This window comes from Mixophyes fleayi, chromosome 5 (genome assembly GCF_038048845.1).
Source record: "Mixophyes fleayi isolate aMixFle1 chromosome 5, aMixFle1.hap1, whole genome shotgun sequence".
NCBI lineage: Eukaryota > Metazoa > Chordata > Amphibia > Anura > Limnodynastidae > Mixophyes > Mixophyes fleayi.
The window spans coordinates 276,334,992-276,350,444 of record NC_134406.1 but is presented as its reverse complement, the minus strand read 5'-3'; the positions used below and the strand labels follow the sequence as shown (position 1 = coordinate 276,350,444).

General features: G+C 43.0%; 1 protein-coding gene across 1 annotated transcript in view; it reads left to right on the top strand.

The window, feature by feature from the left end:
- LOC142159375 (KAT8 regulatory NSL complex subunit 1-like) overlaps positions 1-15,453 on the top strand; it is a 46,766-nt gene that overhangs the window by 28,591 nt on the left and 2,722 nt on the right. Inside the window, exons 4-12 of the mRNA XM_075214201.1 lie at positions 3,914-4,032; positions 8,534-8,729; positions 10,904-11,069; positions 11,273-11,431; positions 11,700-11,843; positions 12,898-13,061; positions 13,429-13,547; positions 13,807-13,861; positions 14,733-14,845. Coding sequence (XP_075070302.1) covers positions 3,914-4,032; positions 8,534-8,729; positions 10,904-11,069; positions 11,273-11,431; positions 11,700-11,843; positions 12,898-13,061; positions 13,429-13,547; positions 13,807-13,861; positions 14,733-14,845 — 1,235 coding nt within the window. The remainder of the gene's footprint in view (positions 1-3,913; positions 4,033-8,533; positions 8,730-10,903; positions 11,070-11,272; positions 11,432-11,699; positions 11,844-12,897; positions 13,062-13,428; positions 13,548-13,806; positions 13,862-14,732; positions 14,846-15,453) is intronic.

Sequence of the window (15,453 nt, the reverse complement as noted above, 5' to 3'; positions counted from 1 at the left end):
GATTTTCAAAAAGGCTTTCTGCATGTAATTTTGTTTTCACTGACATTTTGCATCCAAATGATTGCATTTTAAATTAGATAATTTTTGCCTGCAGAGGGCGGCTCTACAGCCTCTAGTGTTGGATTAAATGCTGTATCTGTTATTCCAGCTGATGTGTTTATAACGGACCAGTTCCACTTGTTATGGAGAGAGTTCTTGGTTTTGAAACTATATATTAAACTATACAGTTGTATGTAAATCAATTTGTGCGTTTTACTGAACAAGTGAAAACAAGGTAACGTAACCTGTGCAGGATACAAACTGTAATATGACAAACCGGTAGCGGACCTCATGGTCGGCCTGTGCTGTTGATGTCTGACAATGTGCAGGGGGATGCGGCGTCGTTCTTTTACAACAGTCACTCAGTTGACTCCTAGGTGGATAATTTTGTCCCCCAGTCTTGACCATGCCCCCCCCCCTCCCCCGCAGCATTCCCAAATCACTGGTTAGAGATAATCATGCTGGACAGCAGAGTTCTTCAGGTTGGCCCCATACCTGTTGAACACGGTGAAGGATAATCTTTCTGATCATATTGCGTCCTCCGCTGCCTGTGCTCTTTGCATCACTGGCATTACCATCTTGCATTGCTAGGCGTGATGACTGGCACATGTACTGCAGCAGGACTGGGATGTTCTGTTCTTTGGCAGTCGTATTTTTTATTTCATTAATCTAGCTGCTGAATCTAGTGTGAAGCGGTTTCTCACCTGTTTTGCTTTGTGTTACTCATCCTCACTCTTTCCTTTGGGTTTTCCCTTAGAGTTCCATACTCATATCAGCTTACACTGTGGCCCCTGCTAAATGGGCCCACAACAATCACCTCTATCAATGAGGTCTTCTCTTGCAGCCATGCTTGATGTAATAGGTGAACAGGGCAGTTCAGGACTTCTATATGTGACACTGACCTTGCTGGGATGTTGTTTGTATTAGAATTGTTACAGACTGGGAAATCTCTACCATATTGATATTCGCAGTGTTATTGTTGCGCTGACTTTATGTGTTTTTACAATGTTGTTTGCTGAATGTATGAGCCACATCTCGCTGCTTTGGCAGAAATCACAGCCTCCTTCCTTGTGGCCGTTTAAGAGTCATTACAGTGTTGCTTAGGAATTGTTTCCCCGCCCTTCCTTGCTGAATTCCTCAGCTCAGCAATATTAAGTCTTCCTCTCCACAGGGTTCCAATAATTTCCAGGTTTCGAGACTGTGAAATCTATTCTAGAACTTTAATCTCTCATTCCTGTAAGTACGTCAGGGTTGGTTTTCAGTTCAGTTTTGGGTCACTGTGCTGCTGAAATATCCAATCTCTACAGCTTCAATTCTTCCCCCACCCTGAGACATAATATTCTAGGGCTTGTTAGTAACTAACTGAATCCATTCTTTCCAATCAGACCATATTACTTTGCTGCTCCCCAATGCTTATTTAGAGATTCAGTAAACATACAGTTTGACCTGGGGCGCCCACTCTTTTGCCTACAGCTGTATGTAATACACTTGGTCTGGGATGTTGTAGCCAATGACAGGGCCAAGGAATACTTATCTTTTAATGCAGCGATCAATTAGTATTCATGCTGCTGCTGTTTATAATGAATGTACATATTTGTCAGGCATAGATGTGTGTGTGACTTCCCGATCTAATCATCGTCTCAGTCTGACGGTTGATGTGGTCAGAATATGACAATCTGCCAGCATGCTGCCATCTACAGGCCCTTTGGGCACTAGAAGTGATCACATCACTTGATCTGAGAGAAGCAGCCAAATCTTGTCCAGTTTTACTGCATGTGGTCAACTTGATAGATCACCATTGAAGATCTGTGAGGCTGCAGTGGGCTTTGTTGCTTAGTAAATCAGAGCTAATTCTGCACCAAAACATAATGTATGTCAGGCACACTGAACATCTTACTACATGCAGCCTTGGGTATGATGCAGAGTAAATGAAGGGAGGGGGCAGAGCTGGATAAGATGTCACTGCGTTGTAACCGGAGATCTACCATTGGTTGGTCATTGTGTCTCTTCTCTGAAAGCCGACAATGTGGCATCTAATGGCTCACACCTTTTATTATTGAAAAGATATGTAGAGGGTTTTTCCAGCCTGCAACCAATGCTGGAAGTTAGTAGAAAGTATATAGACCCCCAATGGATCAAATGACCATAAAAAATAGGCTTCCCCTACAGCAGAGGTGCCCAAGAGCTGCCAACAGGTCATGTTCTCCGTATTGCCTTAACCATTCACAGGTGAGTTAATCTATTATTCTGGGTCCTAACTATCCCAAGTCTTTCTAGAGACAAATCCTGAAAACATGACCCATTGGTAGCTCTTGGGGACTGTGTTTGGCCTCCTGGCTGTATAACGTCTGGATGAAATATACAGGGAACTCTCCTTTCCAAAGTTAAAGGGACTCTAACATATAATGTTGTCCTAAGGTAGTTAAAGCTGGTGTGAGACTTGTTCATACATATCAATTATAATGGCAAGAAGCATTCCAACTTATATGAAGATAGACAGATGCCTAAATAAGAGGTCGCTCAGTGGTTCCCATTCTATTTCTACTTTTTAATTCACAAACTTCAAACATTTCTAATGATAAATAGGGAAATTACTTGTTTGTGAGTGAGCCGGAGCACCCTGTGGCCGATCCCAGCATGTGCCCTAATACCTGCAATTTATGGCACACAGCTCGCCCTGGGTCTGGCATAAGGGTTGTCAAAATGCTGTCACTGTGTGGTGGATCTGCCTAACAGGCTCCATAATTCTGGTGAGATCACAGCCTCTAGATTATAATGGGGAGTAGACTGGGTTGCAATTTTGTAACAAGTGTTCTTGTTTAGTTGGTCTATTGTGGAGAGCGCTACGAACGTATCATTGTATCAGAGCCTCAAGGGACTGGATTGTTTTGTTTTGGTTTTTATCAGGGGTCTTTAAACTGTATAAACCATATAAAACAATGTGGAGTTCTCAGGTCATTGACCCCTAATTGTCAGGTTGTTACCCACCTATGTAATTCTGTGAGACTAGAATCTAATGGGACAGGAGGAGAACAGATGATGGAGCAACTACAAAGGGGATATCGCTATAGAAATCCCAAAGTTTAAGGGAAAAACCTTTGTGATTTGATGGAAATAAGGTTTTCCTGTAGTTACTGTAGATGGTATTTGGAAAGCAAATGTGGTTTGTCCATTAAACATTGTGAGTTAGTATGTCCTGAACTCAGGTGGACCCAGAGAGCATCAGTCTGCTAACCCCATGTCGGTGTACTCGCTTCATAGTGGTCTAATGATGTAAGATTATTCTTGTTCTAGGACAGAGCTAGAAGCTACAGCAATATTCTGTTCTCTTACTATATAATAGCTTCAGGGTGTCCTAATGACGACGGCTGTGTGAAGTTGTTGAGGGAGAGTCCAGGCCTGGAAATATTAGAGCAGACAACGCCCAACGTTTGTTCTTAACCTAAAACACACACCCTCCCCTGTGCTGGGTACAGTTATGCAGTCCTCTTTCGGGTTAGTGCCTGTTGAAAGACTGTAGAGTAAGGTGGAGGGAGCACCACCAGCTACATGTTATACAGTTGTACTAACTTCTTAGGATGGTGGTTTGGTTCCAGCAGTCGTTGATGCTTCTCACACAGTTGTTTTACTTCTGGTAGTTGGACGCATGTTGTCCGCAAACTGTCCTTCAGTTCACAGACTATTACAGAGATGTCTACTCTGTATTCATGTTTAATGTATTAGTAAAGGAGAGCCTAGAAGGTGTCCTGGCCTTCATCATAGGTCTAACTGCTGGAACCGTGCAGGGTGCTTATTGGGTTGTAAGGGAACTGAATTTATTTCTGTTCATCACATTTCATGTTGCATTATGTAATGTTTACTTTTTTTCTTATAGTGTTCCCGCCTTACACAGTCTGTTGATAATGTTGCGTGTCAAAATCCACCCGCCACACCAGTGTCTGCATCCCCTGGATCCCAAAAAACATCTCGTCAAGTCAACGGATACTTAAATTGGTTAGTGTTTTCAGGTTCTGTAACGTGGGTGGGAGCTAGGTAATAGCTCGTGTCTTGGCACATCTTGTCTTTACATATCCTCACTTAGCAATTGAGGAGATCGGCCTTTCCCTTCACTTATGTGTAAGTCTGGAGAAGCTGCCTTGTCTGTAGTGCTCACTGCACCAACTAGTCCCTTACATACAGTCTGGTTGATGCCACCGTCAGAGTATATTCTACCCCCACTATCACCACCACCAGTCCTTGGGTGCTACGTAACTTAGATGAAATGTTTGTTGTAGAGACTGCTCTATGCAACTTATTTTATCTGTACAGCATTATTGGCACAGAATATTATTCAAATGTTGTCCTCTGCTAGCTGCCATATTTCAGTCTATTCCACTTTACAGCACAAGTCACTACAATAAATAAGATGTACTCTTGTCAGCTATTTAAGCTATACCAATGAGTGGTAGTCTTTACCTGTTTATATTTTGCATCTTTTTAGAAAATGAATCACAAGTAATTTCATTCTAATTTGCTGTCAGTGTTTATCACAGTGATATCTCGTGTCTGTAGATTTTAAAGAAGTGTGTCCTGGGAGTTTTGTGTTTTTTACCCCTGTAAACATGGGAGCACTGCAATAAAATGTTTTACCAGCTTCTGAGTACAGCATTTTCTTATATTGTAACAGGAAAAACATATGTTGGTTATAATTATCCTAGTAATGAACAGTTCTAGTAATGAGGTTCTGTGGAACCTTTATTCTGCAATGCATTATAAGGTCTGATGCATCATTTCTCACTGTCTGACCCGCTGCTTTCTGCCTGTCTAATGCTCCCATTTCCCTAATACAGAATGATGACTGTAATCTGTGAGGTTCCAGAGGAGCTTGTGCCATCCGTGAGCAGCGCCCCCCACAGACACTGGCGCTGACATCGTACTAGATTAGGGTTACTTACATAATAGACAGACTGTTGTGCTCGCTGGGTATTCCTTTATGCTTCTTACCCTCGACCGGTTTAACCTGTACGGCTGCTTTCATGTGAGAATTTGTCCTGTGTGAGGAAAAGCTGAAAGCAAGAACACAAATATTCTGCACAGGAGAGAGCGTAATATATATAATACGTCGTGTTTGTGGCCACATCACGTCTCTGCCTCGTTCCACCTGGGAACGAGCATGACCCAGATTTGGAGCTGACTTGTGCCATTTGCATATAATTATAGAGTGTTCTGTCCAGTGTGGAAGGTGCGATGTGTAATTACTATTGTGCTCTTCATCTTTTCATTTTAGTTGGGCTCAAGGATGATAGTTACTTAGTAACTTCTGCTCATGGGACTGTCTGTTACAGAAGAAATTGACATTTAGGGCCAGATTTAATTCCCTTGCGTTCTTTAGAAAAACCCGATGCGCCATTGTTACCGTTAGTACGGTAATTTTAATGCAGATTTTTACTCGCGACTCAGAACTGCGAGCAAAAATCATCGTTGAAATTAACGTACTAACTGTAATAATGCTCATCTATTATCTCGCGTTGTTCTAAAGAATCTGCCCCTTAATGTAGTAACTAGGTGCTACTAGCATTAATGCTACCTGACCTGTGTGAGCAGCTCCATTAAAGAGTTAATCACAGTCCTAGCATTAATTTTAATATGGGGAGCTGTTCAGCGCAGAGAATCCCCTCTTTTTGCCCCGTGCAGTGTTTCTACAGAAGAGTGGTTGAACTCTTGTTAAATTCCCAGTATAGATAGTACAGTGTCACGGCCCTCTAGCATTCATAATGAGGCAGAGGTGGCAGATTACCAAACAAACATTGGTATCTCGGGAGCAAAAGACCTGCTTAAAATGGCATTTTCCACCATATCATGGGAACATGCGGGTAATTAGAGGTTGTGGCCAGTGAGACATATGACTGCGTCCTAGGGTACAATCTGTCTTCTCTTCTATAGCAGCTGTCCAGCCTTTACCTGCTGATTCCAGGTCCTGCACCCAGGTTGAGTGAGGTGAATGACTGTGTAATAGTTGTATAACGAGTGTTGGTTTAGTACCTGAGCCTGACATATTCAGACTTGATGTGCCATCCTTGTCTGCACCTTTAAACCTCTCCAAAGATCACGTGCTGGTGCCTGCTCCCCTGTAACTGTACGTGGTGATTACATGGACTGTGAGGTGTAACAAGTTCTGCACTGTGGAGATATACCAGAGGCTTCAGTGTGACCTGCTCTATAGAAAGAACTGCTAAGAAAATTTTAGAGACTGATAATCTTACCAGTCGCTAGATGCATCTGAATAGAAGTTTATTTGCTTTACACAATTTTGAAAGCTTATATGAACGTAAATCTGTGGAATCCTATCAGACATAAAGAAAGGATTGTCTGTTAATATGATCTTCCCAACAGAACAAGACCTGGGCACAATTACTGAATGTTTAGTGATGAATTATGTCATGGTGACTGCTTCCTGGGTATACGTTAAATCAAGACGTTATGTTCCTTCAGTTAACAAGTGAGGTCAGAGATAATGGTACCCGATATTGGTGCCCAAATGGCATTGTGCATTAGGTGCTTATAACTATTAGTTTTATAATGCTGCTTATTGAGGGTCTGTGGGTCTCTGCAAACTAGGCGATTGCTTTTGTTTTTTTGTTTTTTTTATGTTTATTTTTTTTCCATGCCAAAAATAGGAGCTCCCAAATCACAATTTCAAAGGTTTTCACTATTATAATATCCAGCCTGCCTGGGATTCAGATTTTAGCATCTTGGGCGTCTCTAAAGCCGGCCTTGTATAGGTTCTGGAGGTGTAATATATTCTATGTAATATATTTGTGTACGTAATACAGGCCTCCAGCATCCCGTGCTGCACCTCTGTGTGTATAAATATTGCATTGGATAGGGTCAGAAATGAGTCTCTGGTCCTATCAGCACCATTCTTAGTGTCAGCCTGGCCGGTATTCCTATCCTAATTAGCCCTCTGACTAGAGAACCAAGCAGTGAGTATCTGTACTGACACAACATAGGCAGTAAGTATAGATATTCAGGCATTGGTATCGATGTTATAGTAGTTTGACCACTGACAACTTTCACCATGTCTGTAATTTATGCGTAATGAAGTAAAATCCTGGGACCCAGTTTAATTTGGCGACTTCTTATGACACCGCAACATCTAGTTACCAAAAATTCTCCACTTCTTTCATGTATTGGTTCTCAGATAAAGGGTCTAACAGCAAAAGGGCAGATTTGGACCAATTCATTAATGTAGAAAATGTCCAAAAAGCTTTATTATCTCCAAGGCATTATACTATGTGTGGTGCTGCATACGTTCAAAACCACTTGCCCAAAAGGCATAGTAAGATAACTAAGCAGTGGCCACCTGGCAGTATCAATACATAGTCAGGTAAGTTACCCCAACTAACCCCACCTTGCTGATCCCAATAATAAAGTGTTCACTTACAGTACAGTGACCCTAGCATTAGGGATTAAGAGACAAGACTCTGGCTCCTCATTAGTGTCCAACGATTGGGGCTCTGCTCCCGGGGATTTAGCCGTTCAGCTGGCAGGATACAGCACACAATACTTCAGTGTCAATGCTGATGATGATGTCTAATGTGCAGAAATTAGGTGTACCCTCTTTGCCCCTTCATTGAAAAATCAGGGTAAAAAGATACTGTCACCATTTTTATGGATGTAGCAACACTGAATCTGTCTCATACTTTAGCATGCATGGGGCTGGGAGACTTACTTGGTCTGTGAGGCCTAGTACAGTAAAGGTCCCTGTACCCTCTGTATGTCTAGTGATATCTTGTTATATAGTGGCATTTATTTACCTGCTGACCAGCTCATCCAGCTGCATCCCCACCGGTGATTTTAGGAGAGGTCGTTGGGGGACTCTGTAAAGGTTTGGTCTGGACAGACGTCACAGTAACAACAAATCAAAAATGACTAAGTCCACGGCGCAAAGCAATGTATCAAATCCAAAAGGCAGCCTGTAGCAAACTATATAGGAAACACCAATCCCTATCAAATATATATATATATACACTCGACTTGATCAGAAGATTCCATAACTGTCTTTTGGAACATAGAACTTCCTCTACATTTTTATATATATTTTTTCTGGACTTTTTTGATTTTATATTTTTTGTTGAACTGACAGATGATTGGCGCCTGTTTGCAAATTTGCTGTGTGTATATATAGACGTCACAGTAACGTCTCCGTAATTTTGAACTTGGCAGTTGCTTGTCTGTTCCGGGACTTAGAGAGCCTAAGGGTTGTGGGGTGGTTGTGTGGGAGCAGGTTAGGCACCAATCATAGCACAACTGAATATAACCTTGTCTACAGAACAAGTCCTCATACAGCATCATGGGAATATTGAGTGTAGTGACCCTATTCAACATTACTCATTATCCAGCTTTTCAGGTATGCTGCACGTGGTTAGCGTTTGTGAAAGTGTTGATAACGGAGTATTTGCTGGTACAAGATTAGCTCCGCCTGCTGCGGCTTCAATTGTTGCTCTTTTTGCAGTGTACGTTCCAGTCTGTCTTGTAACGGCTCCGCTGAGGATTTGGATCCAGAGGACAAAAAACGACGTATGGATGCCCTGTCCACATTACCAGCGATCACGGACTCCACCTGCATGGCAGCCAGAATACGACCCCTACGTACGCACAAGAAACGCCGTTTGGTTAGATCCAGCGATGTGTCCTCACTCAGTAGGAAGGTAATGTCCTATTCTAGAGTAATGTGACCTGAAAGGAAATCCCGGTGATATACCAGAGTACAGTTATGTGTGAATAGAAGCTCCTAGCTTTATGTACAGAGATATCTCCTTTGTAATGCCACCTCCTCACTACAGGTGTATTAAATGTATGTATTCTATTATGCAGTAACACCAGTCTTTATGCTGTAGGCTGGCATTCCCCGGGGACTGCTAAATTACTTATTAACATTAGTTTCATTCATTCACTAAGTGTAAACTATAATGAAAGCTGTTCTGGTGTTTGATTCCATGCAGGCAGTATGGTGTAATATTCAGCTTATGACTGGTGACTAATTACCTTTATATGTTCTGTCAGTGGCCCCCAGGGGACAGCACTTACACTACTTCTTTCATAGTGTTGGTATTGCTGAAGGGACCATGTGCTGCACACAGATATGTTAGGCGTGTTTACTCCAGTCAGGTGACGGTGCTACATTCCAGGTGCTTTGTTACACAGCGGAGACCTTAATCCTCGGAATACCACTGACACACATCTTTATGGTCCTGCATACACTTGTTTATGGTTTGTTATGCTGCAGTAAGCAATGGCCCTTAACACCACTGGTAAATTGCAATTATCTGATCATTGTTCCCTATTATAGCAACTGCTCTTAGTCATCTGCTGGAAGTGACATTAAACCTGCTGTGTGTTGTACAAGGAGTGATTGTCATTAGGATCAACGAGACCTAATGACAGTATGGGCGTACTGTGCCACCCTCTCTGTTACCCCTCTTCCCCCACCGGTTATATACTGACAGCATGGGCGTACTGTGCCACCCTCTCTGTTACCCCTCTACCCCCACCGGTTATATACTGACAGCATGGGCGTACTGTGCCACCCTCTCTGTTACCCCTCTGCCCCCACCAGTTATATACTGACAGCATGGGCGTACTGTGCCACCCTCTCTGTTACCCCTCTGCCCCCACCAGTTATATACTGACAGCATGGGCGTACTGTGCCACCCTCTCTGTTACCCCTCTGCCCCCACCAGTTATATACTGACAGCATGGGCGTACTGTGCCACCCTCTCTGTTACCCCTCTGCCCCCACCAGTTATATACTGACAGCATAGGCGTACTGTGCCACCCTCTCTGTTACCTCTCTACCCCCACTGGTTATATACTGACAGCATAATCCAGCCCCCATCCACCCTGGCACCACCAAGTCTGGACTAGAATATCACATTCAATGTTTAGCATCATCTAACATTGGATGGAAATACAATTTACAGTCCTCTGCCCTTTAACAAAGACCCATTTATATACTTTGTTGTGGGGACACTTCCACAGGACACAGACAGGAACAGACACACAGGAGACAAAGGATGACGGCCCCCTGCTGTGTACTAAAGGGAAGTCCATGTAACACCATCCCCTCAGAACTAACACTTAATCTACATGTGACATCCTGTCTCACAATGATACACAATGGACTGCTCAAACATGGCAAAATCTTACATAAAATACACTGTCTGCATCTACAACACCGTGCTGCACGATCATAGAAAGTGCTGCTATTTTCTCCAGCCGCACTGTGCTTTATAAGCTGTATGAAGGAGGTAAATCCGGTGACCAGTGATCTAATAATACAGCTAAATGGGGAATCTCACTGAGGCACTTAATATGGTGCAGGCACCTGGGCACGCTGCATGTGACAGCTCCAAGGGAGACACCTACAAATTATAGTGTATAATGCTTACCAGTCCTGGGGTGTATGGGGTGGGGTTTTTTTTCTCTATTTACAATGAGATTGTAATCCAGTTTGTGTTGTAAGCAATTCTGTTTGGCTCCCACCTTCCTGCCCGGGGCACTTGGGCTCCATATATCTTTTCCATGGGGTACATTGCAGATAGGCTTGATAAACCCCTATTAAGACCATGCAGATACGACACAAGCGCTGGACAGAACACAAGATGTTGGTGTCCAGCGTTCAGTGTAAATGATTGTGTACAGTCATCCCTTTCTTCATAGGGCTCACTATCCGCTCTGCTGGCTGAGTGATGCTAACCAAACATTAACAGCTGTTCATGCTGAGTGTTCCATGAGGTAGCGAGTGTATGGGCCCTTATACTGACATCTGCCCCCTCAATCTCTTATTTACATTTATTTAATCAGCAACCCTTTTCTTGTTTAGCCGCAGAAGCAGCTGTCTACAAGATGCGGCTGTGAGCCTCCCACTACATGTATACTTTGTGGGTGCAAGACGTACGTGAAGCCCGCACACCCCAGCACTATGACTCTGAGTGAGCGTGTAGCACTGATGGATTCAAGCTATCACCCCATCCTCTCCTTCCCTTACGGTAAGTCATCAGGGATGCTGATCCAATGTAAGAGTATATGGTATATTATGTACTCTATCTACTGAACATCATGTAGCTCCCAATGCATAACAGCTTGAAGGCAGATCGTACCTTGACTATAGATTTATTTGTATTATAATCTACATGTATGTATCCTGAATATTCCTGACTGTGCTTTCTCTCATTGCCCCCGGATTTTACAGACACACCTCTTAACTTGCACTTTGAAGCGTTGCTGAAAGAAGACAGACAGTTCCGACACTCTCACAAACTCAAGGCTATTAAGCTCTCTCAGCTCAGCAAGAAACCTCTGGAGCGAGTGCGGAGAGACTGCTCGAGCCCCTCGTCGGACCTCACAGGCAGTAAGTGCCGCAGGATCCCGCTTTGTGGAAAGTACATCTCTGCCTGGCTGCCTCTGTCTACGGATATTTCAAATCCATTAAGTGTCGCTTGTTTTTCTGACTTTATACTGGTTACTTACCCATAAAATCCTCTAGTTTTTATACATTACAAGGATACTGCATAGAATGGTGCGTGGCTCTTTTCTTAACCTTTGTCTTTAAGACGCGGTTTGCTTGCAGTTCTTAGTTTCACCACAAGGAGCTGAGTAATGTTTTCTTCATTCTGCAGCAGGTTGTGCTTATGGTAGAAATGACCAAGAGAGATTAAATCTGTATCGCGCGGAGACCTGGCAGAGAAACGCTAGACTAATACCTGACTCTGCAGCAGAGAGAATGAAGGCACAGCTACGAAGAACGCCCCCAAATCATTCAGGTGAGTGTTACCCCCTCCCACCCCCGCCTACGGGCTCTTGAGGGGCTTTTCACCTGTATACATCTTTGCACGCGCCCTTCTGCAACTTTACTAAATACAGTGCTTCATCCTGAGCGTTTCAGTCATGTCCTCGTGTCATCGAGATCCCAGATACCAGAAGGGTTAGGACAAAGGAGCAGAGGTCTAGGTTCTGGGGCATTTTCCCACCACTCTCGTCCAGCTCAGTCTTTTTCTTTGTAGCCAACAAGGGGTAGGATGGTGCCCTGTGGGGCTGATGCTGCACATCGTCTGCACCATGTCTGTGTAGTTTTGCTTTAATTCCGCAGTCCACCCTGCATCATTATAACTTGTGTTTGTTCAGGGAGGGGACAGATCCCAGGGACCAGGTAACCTGTGCGCCCAAAGACTTACAGCTGATCTTTCCTACTTGTATAGTATTCCCAGGTGTCCTGTTCATCGTCTTTCCCTCCATTCCTGATGTAAATTGTACTTTATCCTGTGTTCTGCTTTACATCCGAGTTGCATCTTCTGTACCAGTTTCTAATCCTTTATAACCAGTACAAATACCTGGCTTCTTAGCCAATCCCTGCAGGGGGCGGGGGCTCTGCTGCCGGCTCAAATACTCTTGTATTGTACCATAGTGCTTCAAAGACTTGTATACATGGCTTTACAGGCACAGGAGGATAGACAGCTGTGTGCTTAGTAATGGTTGCAAGAGGGCACGTCAAAGACAATAAATTGTTTGTCTGAAGGAGTTTCTTCTAAGTATATTTCCTGTTCCCCCTTTTCATGCGGAATCGGAATTTTCCCCAAGTGTTCTGCTGCATCTGTGTTATATCATGAAATCATTGATTGTCCTTCACACTGAGATGACACAGAGTATGGTTATTCACATTGATCACCGTGCTGATACAGGGCTCAATCTATAAGTGCGGCGCTTCCTACCTGCACCCTCTTCAGAGTAACCTTTTACTGTGGCCCTGTTGGAAAGTCAATGTAGCATGTTACTGCTGGACTGGATGTACATATGTCATGTATGTGTTTTGTCTAACAGGGTTTCTGTTTCGAGATGACCGGCAATACAAAGGCGTTCTGAGCCCCAGCATACACATGTCCACCCCTCTTACTCCAAGACCAAGCCCTGCGGTCAATCAGCTTACTTCCCTTACTGACACCCCCTCTGCATCATCCATCAGTCAGCAAAACAGTGCCTCAGCGGTGAGTATAGTATGGTGGTCCATAGCTACAGGGCTGCCCCTCTGCTGCAAATCACAATTTAATGCCTTTTAAAATGTTTGAGGAAATATCTTTTCTGCAATGTTTTATTTCCATACGGTTTCACAAACACATTCCAAGTGCAATGTGGTTATTTTTCTTGTATAGGGTACTCATGGGTGTCAGCCTTCAGTATGATTGGAAGGATGATCTTATATCAGAGAATGGATGGATACATGTATCCCATTAAGCATCCTGACTGTTTTTTTCAGTTTGTCTAATTTATACCGTACATTGAAGATTTTTTTTCTAGACTTCTGTGATGTTCATCTGTTCTGTAGGGTTATTTATCAGTTCACTCCTTTTATAGGCTCTTAAGCGGAAAAGATTTGAAAATTCTTATGACATCGATAACATCGTCATTCCAATGTCTATGGCGGCTGTGGCTCGAGTGGAGAAACTTCAGTACAAGGAGATCCTGACTCCAAGGTACCCACCCCCCTCATGTGTACTATCATAGCAGTGACCCGGGCTCTCCTATTCCTTCCACTTAATAACCTTAATGTTTGAGCCATTAATTAATGTATCTGCATCCTGTGCACGTCAGAGCTTCATGTTTCCTATACGTGTTACATCCTACCTCTGGGGACAATGGTGGCAGCATGTTCCATTCTGTGAGAATTGTATATGAAGAACAATAATGTATAGATTGTTGATTAACCCTTTGTTTCACCCCCTTTGTCCTCAGCTGGCGTGTCCTGGACTCTATAGAGCGAGAAACTGTCCTGGAAGTTAACCCGCAGGTGAGTGACTAATCGGTGACCTCACGTGACCATTTCTTGGCAATTACTGTATTAGGTGCTGAGTGAATGGCTTATATGACATAGTTAGAGGAATCTAGAGTGTGCCGGGCCGTACGGTGAAAGCACAGGTGTGTGGCTGATACGCGCTGTAGTATTGTGACAGCTCCTGTCACCCGCAGGCTTTGCATTTGTGTCAATTACAAACCACGTATGTGGGCAAAACTGCAAATGGCACCATTTATTTTACTATTCATTGTGGAGTTTCCTGAGTGCAGATAACCACTGAAGTGAAAGGGAGAATCTCCTCTAGTAATAAAGCTGTGAGACTCCTGCTCTCTGAGCCCCACCACAAATAACACATCACTAGAGAGTAACTGAACAAGTTTTGAGCAACTCTATTGATATCTATGACCCATCCATTGCACAATTCCATGGACGTGAATGGGCTATAGAATGAATGATCCATAGGAAGAAACAGAAAATATATATCACAATGCTGATTAAACCGCTTGTGTTGACCTCTAGGTGGTATCTACTCAATGTGCAACCATGGAGCTCAATGGACACTTTCGGTGACAGGCCAGGAATACACTGTAATTAAACAAGCAAAGTCTAAATTTGCCGCTCCGCAGCCACAAGTGGATATTTACACGTATAAAAGAATGTGTTACCTGCATTAGACACAAGTGGTGTAGAGTTTGAACACAAATGAATAATGGTCCTTACTATAGACGTGGGAAAAAAAATAAATCTGCTGCTAGTTTGTCTCCCTCTACCAGAGGAGCTGCTGTCAGTGGAACGAGCTCTGTTTGTCACATGACATCTGATTGGCTTCATTATTTGCTAATGTCTTAACGTGTCTGTTCTATAGCTGGAGGACCTGTCTGATGAAGCATATCTGAGCCGTCACAATGCGTATGAGGAGATGGAACGTTCCCGATGGGATTCCTGGACTTCAGCTGTTCCCCAGAGGCGAGGGAGCAGGTACATATATAAAAGCATATAGAAACTGCAGCATGACCGTTCGACAGACCGTAGTGTAATGCAGACACTTCAGTGATTAAATCACTTCCATAGCTGCCTTGTCCCTCGGTTACTGTGCTAATTAGACTCGTGTCTCTGTATCTTACAAATAGATTATGATGTTATAGTAAAAATCATATAGGGGGAAAAGAGCATTGACATCAACTAATGGACAACTGGAGAATATTCCCTCAATTTGTGGTTCTTTTTATTCCTCACTGTGAAATTATAGACTTGATTTGCATATTTATTTACCATTTATTTACAACTTGTTAATTCTTCTATTGGCCTGGTTGGATCTCACAACTCTTTTTTCTTTAATTTCAGTTTACATCTTCCAACGTCCTGAACATTAAATCCTAATCCTACTAGAAAAACATAAATAACATAAGATACATTCTGGATGCTTTTCAGAAAAACAAACCTACTATACCTCATTATTTAGATGATCATAACTAATTAATTACATTTTGCCAGTAATAGACGCTTTCTTAGTTTTGTGAGTACCTCTCTTTGTAAAGGTGGATTGGTGAAATAATACTTTCAGGACGTTTATCTGTTCCAGACAC